The sequence below is a fragment of the Aptenodytes forsteri genome, unplaced genomic scaffold (genome assembly GCF_000699145.1).
Source record: "Aptenodytes forsteri isolate BGI_AS27 unplaced genomic scaffold, ASM69914v1 Scaffold180, whole genome shotgun sequence".
NCBI lineage: Eukaryota > Metazoa > Chordata > Aves > Sphenisciformes > Spheniscidae > Aptenodytes > Aptenodytes forsteri.
The window spans coordinates 47,957-63,516 of record NW_008795486.1 but is presented as its reverse complement, the minus strand read 5'-3'; the positions used below and the strand labels follow the sequence as shown (position 1 = coordinate 63,516).

General features: G+C 43.6%; 1 protein-coding gene across 5 annotated transcripts in view; it reads right to left on the bottom strand.

The window, feature by feature from the left end:
* The window catches only part of ME3 (malic enzyme 3), a 70,721-nt gene extending 57,354 nt beyond the window's left edge, over positions 1-13,367 (bottom strand). For 2 of the 5 annotated variants that reach the window (XM_009281308.2, XM_009281311.2), the window contains exons 1-3: positions 13,251-13,363; positions 4,887-5,020; positions 3,178-3,327 (exon numbers count right to left, since the gene is read on the bottom strand). In XM_009281308.2, the coding sequence (XP_009279583.1) occupies positions 3,178-3,327; positions 4,887-5,020; positions 13,251-13,280 (314 nt within the window). In that variant the 5' untranslated portion in view covers positions 13,281-13,363. Of the gene's footprint in view, positions 1-3,177; positions 3,328-4,886; positions 5,021-13,245 lie in introns of all 5 variants that reach the window. The other 3 variants (XM_009281312.2, XM_009281309.2, XM_009281310.2) reach the window with 3 other exon arrangements.
* Between the last annotated feature and the right edge of the window lie 2,193 nt (positions 13,368-15,560).

Genomic DNA, 15,560 nt, shown 5'->3' with positions numbered 1-15,560 from the left:
AGAAATGCTAAGCACAATTATGGAGTGGCACATATCTGGTGGGGTAATCGTGTTAAAGAAAAGATTCAGAGGGAGAAGATGACAAAACGAATTACAGCAACCAGACCACTCAAAGGCGAGGGCACGCTGGGACGTGTTAGCAAAAGCTAAAAGCTAACTGCTCTGGTCCCCTCGGCACTGCCAGTCCTCCATGGCAAAGCAGTGCTCACTGCTCACCCTTCTGTGGTTCATTTCAGGAGAAATGTAGCCAAACAGGAGACTCCAGAGTGGGACAACCTGGACAGAACAGCAAGAACTACAGGCAAGAAAACCACCAGGCTGAGCATGATCCCAGTTTTCTACCCTGAAAAGACTACTGTAGAGAGGATGACATTGGCAAAGAACATTTATGTTATATACTAGGGGAAAACCACTTTCTACTTATATGAGAGTTAAGTACTGGAATGGGCTATGTAGGGCAGCTTTATTGCAGATTTAAAATAAAACATAATCAGTTAATGAACAGGATTATATGATAAGGCTTCCTGTGACAACAGAGCTAAACTGAATGGCTTGGACATCCTCTCCAGTTCTAGGTGCTATGTTCTCCCTAAAACAACAGTGAAATATATTTACGTGGGTGTCATTTTGTTTGAAAAACCTTCTGATAGAAATACAATTAGGTTAGAAGAATCACCTTTTCAGACTGTCAGTGCAGCTTAGGATAACAAACATGGGAAGAGCTAGAAATATAAACTTAGATCTTAATTCCTGAGCTCCCCAAATCTGCAGGTCCCAATGATTTTAGTAGAAAGTGTTGGCATCCTACCCTGAACAAGTGTCTTACAGGCTGGCTCCTGATGTACACAGAATCATAGAATCGTTTAGGTTGGAAAAGACCCTTAAGATCAAGTCCAACCATTAACCTAGCACTGCCAAGTCCGCCACTAAACCATGTCCCTAAGCGCTATGTCTACACGTCTTTTAAATACCTCCAGGGATGGTGACTCAACCACTTCCCTGGGCAGCCTGTTCCAATGCTTGACAACCCTTATATACATAATATGCTCCAGGAGAGAAAATATATACTGCAAGACAATACAAGTCAGATCTACAAAAAAAGCATGTATGAATACTTCTCATTTTAATCTCATCACTTTACATCATATAATAGCTCTTTTCTTTATGGAACAAACCCACTCTTTTGCTAAAACAACCTTGATTAAAACCAAATCTGAGGTAGGCTGAAATTCGCTCTACATCTTCAGAGAAACAAACTCCCTGTCATAGGAAATTCAGTGTACTAAGGGCATGATAATTTACCCTTTCCTGCGGAAGCCACGGGCTGGAATCCAGAACAGCTCCAAGCCCAAGTTCAACAGCAAAACTGTCAGACTACGAGAACAGATGTTCTTACCACATTGGTAAAATACTGTGTGTTTAAAACATGAGAAAGAAGTGAGTTACAGGAAGGGGAATTCTCCAAAAGCAACAACTGCAGAAAGAGTCCGGTATATGGAAAGACACCCCTGCATTCCTGAGGATAACAGGGATGAAAAATAAAAGGGGTGAAGCTCCCAAATATTGTTTGAACTTCTTGCAAGGTAAAGGCAGACTGAAGGCAGAGACACAGTGGCTGTGCAGCAGGAATTGCCTGCTGTGAATCTTGATTAGCCGAGAACCAGCAGTGTGCTCTTCCCTGCTTGACAGTGCTCGCAGCTCAACACCCGGGGACAGAGTCTGGGCTCTCTTATCTCTGCTACCTTTTCCCCTGCCCAGAAGAACTAAGTGTCCTCCGGGGGGGGGGGGGGGGGGGGGGGGGGGGAGGCAGACTGAAGGCAGAGACACAGTGGCTGTGCAGCAGGAATTGCCTGCTGTGAATCTTGATTAGCCGAGAACCAGCAGTGTGCTCTTCCCTGCTTGACAGTGCTCGCAGCTCAACACCCGGGGACAGAGTCTGGGCTCTCTTATCTCTGCTACCTTTTCCCCTGCCCAGAAGAACTAAGTGTCCTCCCCCTGTACAAAGAACAATTCCTTCTCTGGTTTCCTCATACACACTGAGGAGGAAGAGGGGGTATGATCAAGGCTTGACTGGATGAATGACTTCACCATAGCCCAGCAGATCTAGAAGTTGGGTATCAGGGAACAGAACACAATTACCTGGGGTAGACACAAGCCAAAAAGCAATCTTGAGGAGCAGCTCACGTGAAAGAATACAGTGGCTTTAACAGAAATTTTGATGACAAGCAGGATGCAAGCGTGTTTGCCAAGATAATCTTATCCATAATATGTTAATCATTATCTGTCTACACAGCCCTTACATCTTCGAGGTCTGCCTCAGGGTCCCCCTGTGACCTTGAGTCAGTCAGTAGAACTTGCTTCAGTTTCCCCACCTATCACACTACTCTCAGCTGAAACTGCAATTAAACCTCATGCTTGTGCAATGCTTTTAAAATGGTATTATTCCATTCCTTTACTTTGCCTATTTCTATAGCAAAAACTAAAATGTTTATCTGCCTACTGGTACATTTCAAGGACAAAAAAATAAAAAGCTTGCAAAGAAAACTGAACCTTACCATTGAATTTTCAGGCTAGGGCTAAAATGTATTTCAGAATGCTAATGAGGATTTTATCAAAACATTAATCATTAAAAAGAATTATGGAGAACAGGGCCTTCCAACACGGTACACAGTGTTTAATGTTGCATGAATTTACACAGTAACTGTTCTGAGCAGCGAGGAAGGCACTGATGCAGAGCATCATCTCCTCAGAAAATGATTCTTGCGGGGTGGTTTGTGGAAGTCCATACAAAAGTTCAGTATCAGCACAACGTATCCAAAATCCAACAATTACTCAAACACCAGCACTGTAGAAGGCACTCAGTGCTCCTGAGACAGCAGATGGGGAGGGGTGCAGCCATAAGTTCAGAGAGCCATTTGGAGCTAAGTTGCACAGACTGTACAGTACTGTTTGAGAACAAAACCACTCTGTTTGCTGTTCATAGGAAGAAGGAAGAGCTATTCTCGACTCCCCAGCTCATCATCAAATGTACACACGTGAAGCTGCTTGCTGGTCCATCTTTTGATGAGGGATCAAGTTTTAGATGCTTCGGGCCACCCACATAAAGATGGACTGTCCATACAAAAGAAACATTCACGTGAAATTAAAAAAAGGGGCAAGAACAGTCTCTTCACTCACCGTGGTCTCCTGAAAGCCAAACCATACTGCTGACAAGCGAGGCCAACCGTTGGGGTGTAAACGATGGGCATGAATCTCTCGATGTCGGAGGTCAGCACTCGATAAAAAAGCTTCTCATTCCTGTCTTGTAATGTCATAAGGACAATGTACCTTAAAAGTAAAATAAAATAGATACGTATCAGTATTTACGGATGTTGGCAGTTTCATAAAAAGCAGTAGCTGGCTCACTCAGTACGTACTTAGTTCGCCCAAGCCCTGACACTCCTCAATGCTGCATCGTGAGCAGATGCTTGGAGCAAATTTCCCAGAGGACCTGACCGGCTCCACCATCCTCACCGACAGCTCACAAAGACTCAGTAGAGCTGGAAGTCAGACCCATGCATGCCCTCAGAATTTCGGAATTTGCATTAAAAACAAATGCAATGGAAAAGGTAAAAAGTAGTCTTCAGGGCTACCTGGGACAGAGCCGGACATCATCTTTATTATCAAAATCTATTATGCAATCTATAAGTTGAAATATGCATATGTGCAAATATTAATTTGCAAATTTCAAAGCATTCTTTCCTAAAATATTTCCACAAAATCTCTCTCTCCACTATCCCGCATCCTCAATTACTTAATCACCAAACACAGAAGGATAGTTAAATCCCATATTTGGAAAAAAAAAAAGACAAAAATATTCATTTAGAAAATGAAAATGTTAAGTCAACTTTGTATTCTTAGTGTTGTCCAGACTTACACGTGCATCACCGGGTTTATATGACCACTTAGTGACTTAGAATATGTTACATTTGTCCAAAGATTTTCCTTTCCTGAAAATGCTTCATTGGCTAAGATTGAATTTGTCAATTTGAAGCCAGAAAAATGAAAAACTCAAAAATTAAAGAGAGATTGCAAATGATTTTCTGTCTGAGAAACTTGTATGAACATAATGATGAACTCCCTTTTGTGTTCAGCGCCCAATCTTGCAGCGTGGCTTCAAAAAGGCATCACATGCTGCCCACAATATGCAATCTGCAAGATTGACACATGCATTTGTGACACAGAAAAGCTAATGCAACGGAGTTGCTCTACAGGGGAAGAGTCCTGCTGCCTCAGTCCCCAGATCAATAACAACTGAGTCAGATGGAGATGCAAACCCTACCATCCGTCATGACAGAAGTCAAACACCATCTTCCATCAATAACCCAGATGAACAATACTGGACACAATGCAAGCTCAGGGACAGAAAGATTAGTCATTACACAGCATTGCTTCTGTTTTGTTGGTTTTTTTTCCTACCAGTTGGCAGGTTCTTTCTGTTCTTCCAGCCAGTATTTTAGTGAATGTATTGATGAGCACACAGACAGGTACATGCACTACATGTGTTCACTCTATCTCCAGTGCTCTGGGCAGGGACTGCCTTTTCATCATGTACTTGTACCCAAAGTATAGTGAATTGCCAGGCTAATACCAGAGGTCTCCAGCAATGTGGCGGTAGAAAAAAGCAGTACCAGTGCTATTTTGGGACTGGGATGGCATGTAACTGAGCTGACAGCACACAGGCCAGAATAAACGCTCCTGGTGCTGGAGAGTATGGACAGGGGGAAAAAAGTGACTCTGAAGGAAACCTGTGTGCCTTGAAGCAGGATCCTCAAGCCTTCCCAGGGGCTTTAAAGAACTGAAAATTAAAGGGGGAGGGAGGAATAAATAAGATGTTTTTTACATACTTGTCTAGATCATTAGATTTGTTCTCGTAGTTTTTCATAACACGGAGGACTTGAACATCTTGGCTCAAGAAGCAAGGAGGAAGGAGGCCGTGAATTCCCAGCTGCAGCCTCTCTTCAAGTGTAAAAGCCATTCCCTAGGAAGAAAAGAGGAAGGCACGTTCAAACAGCACGATATGCACTACCGGATAGGATATCCAAGAGGAAAGCAAGCAACAGCAGGCAGCCCCCGAGGCCCTGGAGGCAGTCCTTGGCTGCAGGGAGTGCAGGGCTTGGACCACCCCGACCCTACAGCTTCTGGATTAGCAGTCCCTTGCGCTAGCAGGGCTTTGATGATTCACACTCTTCTGCCATTTGAATTTGGTTGGTCTCTGTAGTGTATAAATCCTTATAGTGTATACATCCTTAGGGTTTCTTTCACTTTATGCTCTGACATTACTTAATTAGCTCTCGCCTACAAGTTTCAATGGCCTTCCTGAAAGCCCAGCTCTCACAATCCTTTACAAATCACATGAGAGGTTTAGATTTGGATACTGAATAGTGTACCCAACTCATCAACTCATCAACTCATCATAGCATACCCAACTCACCAACTTCAGTTACCTTCTAGTTTTCCACCAGACACAATGTGTATTAATGGCATATTAGCAGCACAGAAGACAGACTTGACATGTAGGATGCTTTCTCAGTGCCAAACCTTTTTTTTTTTTAATTCAAGGAGCACACAGAGTGGCACAAGTCTTATTAAGTAGCTGACACTGGCCCACAGCTGAAGCTCAAATGTTAGCTTGCGTGGGATATCCCTGCTCTTACAGGACAATTTCATCCTTCCTAGGCAGAAGCCTGAGCGTGTCCTGCTCCCGTGCATGAAGGGGCTGATGCTCCAGACGGCCAGCAGCACCCTGCACTGGACTCAGCCCGATGAACAGCAACGGTAAATGCATTCTGCAGTCTGGGAAGAAGATTATAAAAGGTCTTAGTCCTTAATTAATGGGATTTCTGCTATGCTGATAGCAGATTAGACAGCAGGATAGAAGAAAACATTTTTAGAAGCATCTAAGGAGCTTAGATCCTAATGAAAACTTCACCCATAACTAACCAACTGATTCATATCTTGTTGAACAGCTGGCAGTAAATATTCAAAACCAGTAATTATTGGACTACTTCTACTCAAGCACACAGACCAATGCTTGAAAAAATCCTAATGAGCAGCTTTATGACTACATAGCTGCTAAACTGCTATTTTATTCCATGGATTTAGTGTTTTTCTATGACAAATAACTGTTATTAATGTTGCACAAGAAAAAACTGAGGACACATCTCGATGAACTTGGTTTTGGCAGCCTTCCCTCACCTCCTGTTGCTTGTTCCTGTCCCCGTGCCATCCCAACAGTTGTGCCAGCACAAGCATGTGTGCAGTCACATGGTTAATCAGCGAGAAGAAGTACCTGGATTAAAAATAACCAGGTCATTTGAGCTTGGAGCAGCTCCCCTGGCTGATGATACACCATAGATGGCTCTACAGACACTGGCAAACCTGGGCACAGCCACTGGGGACATACAGCCGTGGGAATGGACCACTGGAAGAGCCACTCACTTGTCAGTGGTGCGGCTGCTGGTGAAAATGTTTGTCAAACTATCAGCAACACCAAGTAACCTGTGACAGGATAGAGGAAAAGACTGAAACTGATTCTCCTGTTTGCCAGATCCATGCTTTGTATATAGTGTGACACCTCTTTTATTACTAAATTGTGCACTAGCGCAAATTTAAAAAAAAGAAAGTCTTCATGTATTTCAGAGAAGATATTCAGGACATCTGAGAAGAAAACAATCTTTATCCCACAAGCATTTTCATAGTTTTTTTCTGCTCTGTATCAGGATAGAGCCAAGTATTTTCCAAATCTTTGATGCAAGAACATGGCAGAGAGAAATCATTCCTCTTCTAGCCAGCAGACAAGGAATCAGCAGTTGCCTGGGAGGCAGGAGGTCAAGCTTTTGCTGTCAAACCCAGAAATGGCATCAAGGTCTCTGCGGTCATTGGTGAATGTTGTACCCAGGACATGGCTGGTTCTGCTGAAGTGCCTGACATTTCTGACCCAAATTTCCTTCCTGGACCTGACCTGAGAAGCCTTCCCCCAAATGAGTTTCATAGCAGAACTGGTACGTTCCCACAAGATAAAGTTTGAGTTTTTGTGAGTCATCATTTCTGAATTTAAAAATAAAACCCAACACATTCTCATCAGAAAACTTGCAACCATCTGTATTCTCCAGATTGGAAACTTCTGAAATAGCAGACTAAGATCAACACTGGACATCAGCTCTACATCAGTAATTGGCTTTACACTGACAATATTGTATCACAGCAGGGAAAATACAGCTACTGCGAATGTGGCAGTTTATCTGCAATGAATGGAAAAGAAAAGATACAATTTCAAACCATTTACTTCCTGCGACCTTTGAACATGGAGGATAGATAATGGGAGACAGAAGTATTTGGCACTAAATACTCCACTTGCTTGTCTAGAGAGAGTCACATCACAGGTTGGCTGATCAGGGTCACAGACCTGAGCCCCGCTCATCCCCTGGAACAGAAATGAAGCTCAGCAAAAAAAGTAAACCAGTGGCAGTTACTCTTCTAAAAGAGAAAGGGATAGAAAAGGCAGAAATGCAGTATCCTAGGCATTGCTGCCCCCAACCACTAAAAATCTTCTTCGGGTACTTTTTCAATAGGAAAAAAAGGCCTTTCAGTTATTTTCCACCCACTAAAATAGTGAAAAGTTTCAATATTTCATCAAATGATCACACATCCAATACAAGCATAAATTTCTATATTTCAACTCATTTCTATTCAAAATAATACCATGACGCCTTACAGCAACAGCAGTCTGCATGCCCACTAGTAACCCCCTTTTTTTTTTTCCAGTGGGTTGGGCTCTGCCTGAATGACATCTCCTACAACCCAGCATGGCCAGGAGCATCCAGCTTCCCTTTACCCAGGGGCAGTGTGAGAGCTGTGATGGAGTTACAGCTGCCAGGAAGGTGAAGCACTTGTATTTGGGCACTTGCCCTCCAGTCCTGCTGGGCTTTTCTTCTCCCTTTGTGGGAGGAACTCACCAGGCTGAAAAGCATTCAAGCAGTGTGCTGGGAAGCCTCTTGAAGTGGTATTGGGAATTAATGTAATAATTAATAAGATTGAATAGGGTCAAAAGGGAGCATGGGGTTGTAGAGCGGTTTGTCTGTGTAACTTGGGCTGGGAGGGACATTTGTGCATGCCTTGGGCACAACTCTGCTTGGTGCTTAAATTCTGGCTAGTTTTTAGGTCTGCGTAGTGCCAGGAGTCCACTCTCCAGTGTAAACCCACTATTTCAAGACACGGCAAACTCAAGACTCTGAACTTGAATCTGAAGCATTCTGGAGATCTGTGCACATGGATGCATGTTTTTGGATTGCGAGAGCAGATTAAACTATTTAAACACAACCACAGTTATGCTGTTAAAGGTCCAAGGGTAAGCATGGTTGTAATAATATATGGCATCTCTAGCTCACTGCACTTTTGCGCTTCCTGCATGCGAATGAGCTATACCAGTGTAAGCATCTTCATACTGGAGCGACTGCAACTACATGCGATGAGGAACTTGCTGCCTTCACAACCAGTTAAATCTCCAAAACACTTTTAAGTACAGAGCTGGTCCATCATACAGTGGCTCTGTGGCAGGGCTGGGAGCAGAGCAGAAATTGCCTGGCCTAACTTTGAAGGCTGCTTTCTGAAGTTTCTTGGAAGGTCTAGGAGTAGGACCCCTGGGTGAAGTGGTTATATTCACTGAAACAGCCCAGCGTGAAATGAATTTGGAAACACATTCTGCCCCAGATCAAAAGCTGGAATTTCCTGAGGTATTGCTATGTTTAAGATTAAAGCTTTTAGGGTTGGATTTTTTTTTAAAGACTGCCTGAAAGCCATATTGTACCACTCTTTTTCTGGTCTTGAAAGGTCTAATGATTAGATGGTGAGCCACAGCCCTGCAGAGCTAAAGCCAGGTGCTCCGATTCATTTTTAAATGTGTGGGAAATGAGTTGTCATGGAGAGGGCAGATGCTATGTCACTACCCAAAAACAAAGGCAAAAATATCAGCTGCCCACAAGGCTTCACGCTACATAGGGGCTAAACGAGGGTTTTGTGCTGAAAAAGGCTTGTTGCAAAGAACCTCACACGCTTCTGTTTTCTTATCGCTGACAGAACCAAGTCTGTTATGTGGCAGCTCCCTCTTTGCAGCTCAAGCCCATAAAAGCCACTTATTTTAGAAACTAAAGGGCAAAGCCAATTCACAGATAATGATTAGTTTCATCACTGCCTGAACTCTCCAGCAGTGAGAAGCGGGTGTTTCACTCAGGGATGAATACAAGCAGGAGGGATGCAAGCATGGCTTAGCCTTATAATTTACTCATTATAGATCTTACTTCTGTAGGTGGGAACAAAGACACAAAATGGTAGTTCCTAGGGTATCATGAAACTGTCGTTAAGACAGTGGAGGCTTAATCAAGGGCTGAATGAGGCCTTAGCTAGTGCAGAACATGCAGAGTCCACTGCAGCTCAAACCACCTCCAGCTGCTCAGCATCTTTTTGGAGCAAAGTGCTTACTGCATCTTTCCACACCCCTGTGCTCAAGTGCAACTAGCAGCCACAGCACAGGGAGGGCTGTGGGGTGGCTTGCATGACCAGACCAAGGGGTTCATGCAGTTTGTACAGCCCCAGGCCGTTGACCCCCATGACGCCGGGACTCAAACCGCAGTTCTCGGGCAGCCTTTGGGACTACAGTCCGTAATCCACACAATTGAAACCTGGCCTGGCAGTCTCTGAGCTGAGTAAACAAGGATCAGTGACCATCTCCCAAGCCTTTGGAAACAGTCCCTGGAAGAGGGAACTTCCTAGTCTGAAAACAGCAGAGTGCTGGAAGGGGACACGGGGGAAATACAGACACACAGGGATCACCACTGCAGGCTGCAAGAGCAGGCACAGCTAATCCGCTTCTCCTTTATAATTAGTATGTTAATAGCCATGCTAGGGAATTCCTAATAGTCAGGGAACTTAATAAGCTTATTCCGTACAGATTTTTCCTGTAATGTGTTTTCCATAGATATTTGCACCTGTCCAATTTTACAGCCGGGATGTACTAGACTATCTGCAAGCAAAAGTTCCTCCCATAAGGGGTCAGCGCCAGAAGCTAAAGTAATCCCCACAGAGACTGCACGCAGGGGCTGGGGAGCAGAGAGCAACAGCAGAAAACATCAATTTTCTACACTGTGAAAGATTTTTCTACAAAGGTCAGATCCTACTGTGGCCTCCTCAGCTCCAGCTGACTTGATAACCCTCTTCACAGTGCTCCTTCTCAGCTACTCAAGCTTCTCTTGTGGCGTGGATGGACTGCCACAGGCCCTGTCCTGCACTGCACCCCACCCTGGAAAAGCTGTATTGAAAATATTATTTGCATAAAAAGAAGGAAGGAGGCACATAGGAAGGGTAATCCTTTATTTTCTCATTTTAAATGTCTCGTAGCTTCTTATTACCTTTAATTTGTATGTGTTTGTGCTCTTAAGCTTGGAAAAAACCCAAACCCGTGATGCTTTGGGGTATGGAGAAGACATCGTTCAGCGTGTCTTCTCTGAAACCTGGAAGGATTCCCCACTGTGCCTTCTCAGCAGTTATTGCCAGGCAAACCTTTTGTTGACTGTGATTTACAAACTCTCCTCACAGTGTCTATGCCTCTTTCTGGGTTCAAAGTCACTAGCTGAAAAATCCCACACTCTTGGCCATCCCCTTTGTTACAAAGTGATATAATTGTAGATTTCTAATCCTTTCATATCGTTGTTCCTTCCTCTCCCACAGAGCCTGGGAATGCTAAAAAAACCTCCAAGACAAAGATAGTTAAGCAACTCGACTTCATGTTTGTTTCAGTTCCTGGGGAACCATCTTTAATGAGGTCCACTAATTCAATTACAACATGAGTTGTCCCTACTATTAATGAGGTTTTACCAGTAACTCTTTTGCTTTGTGCAAGTAACTTCCTTTCACTGGATTAAAGGGACATATTTCCATTATTATTCTCATTTTTACCTTGTCTTACAACTTTTGATTTACATCAATGTAAGAGTGAGCAGAACTGGAACATGACAAAGTCCCTGTGCCAGAATACTTACTGACCAGGGACCTGACCCTGCACAGTTTATCTCACAGAAGTAAACATCCTGATGAGGACATCCCTGATGGGCATGTGACGGGCAAGATGTGACAGGGTCACAGGCAAGAAGAAGCAAAGCCATGCTGTTCCCACATGTTACAGGAGGTTTACCTCAATAAATAAAACTCATAAGCCAAATGTCTTCAGGGTTTTATTCCTTAATCCATAGGAATAACTTCAGTGCAAAACTCCTCAAACCCTGCACTGTGATTTCAGAGTGCAGGGGTACAGCTCTACACCGAATTTAGCAGAGAACTCATTACTATTATTTCCCACAGTTCACCAGCCTCCAGGGCAGCAATTTTTCCTCCATAGAAGAAAAAAAAAAAAAAGAAATCCATATGCTAGAAATTATACGTGTTTTGTCTGCAAACAAGTTCCTGGTGCATTGAGAAAAACAGATTTTTAAAACTGAGCTAGACAAACCTCCCCAAAGAACAGCGGGTTTGGCAGGCTGGTTTTGTGAAGGATCTATGGACTTCGCAGATGGTCAAAAATAGCATCATTGCTCTATTGATAGGAAAGGTGGAGATAGACAATTAATGCCAAGTAAGAGGTGACAAGATACAGCTGGTTTTTTAAGAAACTCAAATTCTGGGCCAAATTCAATGCCTTCCTTCTTCCCACAAAAGCAGTATTAAGATCCCCATGGAGTTCTAGCCAAGCTAATGGGACGACTACTTTGGCTTTAGTGAGGCTGACATTTCTTTTGGTTTTGACTAGATTCACAAATATCTTTATATACATGAAGTGTCTAAATACAAGCTTCAGTGTCTTTCAGTAAAAGAGAAGAGTAAAATCACAGCATGGAGAATAGGACTGCCATGCTACAGAAAAACCTGGTGTAATGGGGAAAAAAACGGAGAAATCCTGAGAAATTATTAGGAGCAATAGAGCAGCACAGAGTCCCAAACGGGGTGGGACACATGGTGCATGCATACACGCATGCAGCAGAGTAAAAGACTGTGCCTGCCTGGATGAACTTAAAACACAAAGCGCTCACTGTTTGCCTCTTCATGTATAGCAAAATACTTGGTAGAGAAGGGAGGCCTGATGAAGCAAGCAGTAATGAGGACATCAGGTGTTGTGCTACAGCCAAGCGCATGGGCAGATTCGCGAGGCGAACCCCAAATTCTCAGCCCCCTATCAAAAATACCCCACGTGATCTTGGCACACAGATCCCAGTGGATTGGCCCTCCTGACTCCCAAGAAAATGAAGACACCCTGGTGTCTCCTCTACATGATTCCCAGCTTCCCTGTGTAATTCCACATCTGTTTTACACCTACCACTATCACACCTTTTTATGCCAATTAGAGAGTGAAAGAAGCTAGTCCAGTATAGAAATGAGAAGCTCATAGTCCACATAGCTATCTGTCTCAGCTGTGGGGGATGCTGTTCTTTCACCTCATGGGGAGACGGAGGTGGGTAAAATCAGTTTCTGCAGGAGGTTTGCCAAGCACAGACCTCAGTATTTTTGTCAGAGCATGGCAGTTTCTGTGATGCTGCAGACACACATTTCTCCCAAATATGATGTTTTTCCTAGACAGGAAGAATTCAGCATAAATTACAACGCTTGCATTCCTAAGTCTATGAAAACCAGCCCTCATCCTCAATTTGGACAAGCAAGTATGTCTGAGAAGAAAGATCAAGGCAATTTTAAGGTTTAAATGTGATCCAAAACATTAAGAGAACACAGTTTTAAAAGCGAGTTTTACAATGTCTGGAAACTTCTCCCATTGTGCAGGCAGCTGGTCATGTGAATCGTGGTTGCATATAATTTGGGTTTGGTGCTATAGAGAGCACTAACTTCCTTTTGAGGTTCCAGCAAATTACATAAAATGAGGCTCGTGCACTTACTGCTCGCACACAAACTGCATCATGCTGTGGGTTTGGAGGATGGGAGTCTCCCCGCAATTTGTATCTCATTTGCTATTGCCACTCCAGCAAATGAGGTTGCTCCAAATGTAGGTTGGAGCTGGATTACAGTTCATGGATGATTGCTGATGGCTGTATTTGGTTGAACACCACTGAAAAGCACTGCCTAAGCCATAGAACCAGCTGTTTCACAAGAAGATCGCTTGGATGGAAGCTTAATCTGAATGAAACCAAGAGTAGTTTTGTTACTGACTTTACCAGAGAAGATTTCTCCACTGTACCATTCATATGTCCTTGTATGCTTCTTCCACCAAAGCTCTGTAGAAAGGAACCATCAGCAGCAGCTTCTTGAGCAGTACCAGATGCTCTCTGCTCATTCCCATCTAATCCAGGACAAGCAGGCTTGGCTTCTGAACCACAATTTTGATAGCTGTTTAATGAGATGAAACATATGCCTGCTTCAGAGCATTACAGGCCATTTGAGATGCTGACAAAACACTCAGATACCCCCTCAGATAAAAGATTCTAGAGAAAGGCCATGTTTTCCTTTAAAAATTAGGAATATGAGAAATAAAGAAGGCTCTAAATAAGAAATCTGCCACCTCAGTAAAACAAACACAAAAGAAAAAACACCACTAAGTTCTCCTCCAATTATACAAGCACCACTTGAAGACAACTAAACATGCAGGTAAACACAGAGCATCCCACAGGAAATCTGTGTGAGCCTCCATTTCCCGTTTGAGTAATTCGCACTGCTTTTGTTCTTCCCTTACCACTTCTGCAGTCCATCGGCACTGCGAGGTCATTGATGGACTTCAACCCAGGCAGCTTATGCTGGGTCTCAACAGAGAAACTGTAGCTATCGTGATGTGCACGGGGCCAAGGTACAGTCACCCATTGTGGTGCCCATTGGCATTGCAACACACCAGCTGAGATGTACAGCACTCTTGACGGTGTCCAGCTTCCCTTTGGAAGGCAAGAGGAGGTCTTTGTGCTGTCCTCACTTGGCAGCTCACCTTAGAGTTTAGCTGTGCTTTGCACCATGTTGATATTTTTCTTCTCAATTCTCAGCCTTCCACAGACTCAGCCCTCCGATGGTCTTTTATTTTGTCTCTCAAGGCATTAAGCATCCTGCTTCCCTCTCTTTACTCCAGCATTTCTACAGTTGTATTTCACAAAACCCCTTTTTAACACTGACAGATAGCTAAAGCTGTATGTATGCACATATATATATATATCTGTAGCACAAACGCATGTCCTTTTCCAATCCAGATTCCAGCCAGCCCTAAGATGATCTCCGTGCTGACCTCAGGGGCTGTTGTTTTGCCAAGCACATATTTTGCTTAAATGCTGAGATCAGTCATCCAACTGTCCAAACTACTTTTGGCATCACCAGGAGAGTAGCTAGCCTACCGTGACTACCCTCTGACCGGCCCCTCATCCTCCTCCTCGTCTGAATATTTTACTTCAAACTTTTTCTTCCTTTTTAATGCAGAGAGGAAAAAGGAAGATGCATGAAGTGCTCACATACGTGCGATCTGACCTTTTGTGTCTACAGCTCTCATCACCTTTGTGTGCACTCTCCCTGCTATCTTGGTCAATTATCAACTTGATTTGAGCTGTCTCTAAATTATATGCAGTTGAATGCACAGCACTCAGCATGCTTGGCCCCGATACCGGAGCATCTGGACTGCAATTTGTACAATAACACAAATACAAAATGATACATCCTTTCTATCAAACTTCCCCCCCCAGGACCTCTAAATATTCTTCCGATGATACAGTCTTTTTATTTTCCACTTTCTTTGCTCCTCAAAATTTCAGCTCTATTTTTTCCATACGGTGTGAGTAGAACTATGTCCAAATATTCCAGGTGACAAAATACCACTAATTTCATACAAGTGCTTTAATTTTTATCATTTTCTCAAGATTGAGCTTAACCACTTCCAGTTTCAAAAGCATGCTTCTTCATGTATAGCAAAATACTTGGTAGAGAAGGGAGGCCTGATGAAGCAAGCAGTAATGAGGACATCAGGTGTTGTGCTACAGCCAAGCGCATGGGCAGATTCGCGAGGCGAACCCCAAATTCTCAGCCCCCTATCAAAAATACCCCACGTGATCTTGGCACACAGATCCCAGTGGATTGGCCCTCCTGACTCCCAAGAAAATGAAGACACCCTGGTGTCTCCTCTACATGATTCCCAGCTTCCCTGTGTAATTCCACATCTGTTTTACACCTACCACTATCACACCTTTTTATGCCAATTAGAGAGTGAAAGAAGCTAGTCCAGTATAGAAATGAGAAGCTCATAGTCCACATAGCTATCTGTCTCAGCTGTGGGGGATGCTGTTCTTTCACCTCATGGGGAGACGGAGGTGGGTAAAATCAGTTTCTGCAGGAGGTTTGCCAAGCACAGACCCCAGTATTTCTGTCAGAGCATGGCAGTTTCTGTGATGCTGCAGACACACATTTCTCCCAAATATGATGTTTTTCCTAGACAGGAAGAATTCAGCATAAATTACAACGCTTGCATTCCTAAGTCTATGAAAACCAGCCCTCATCCTCAA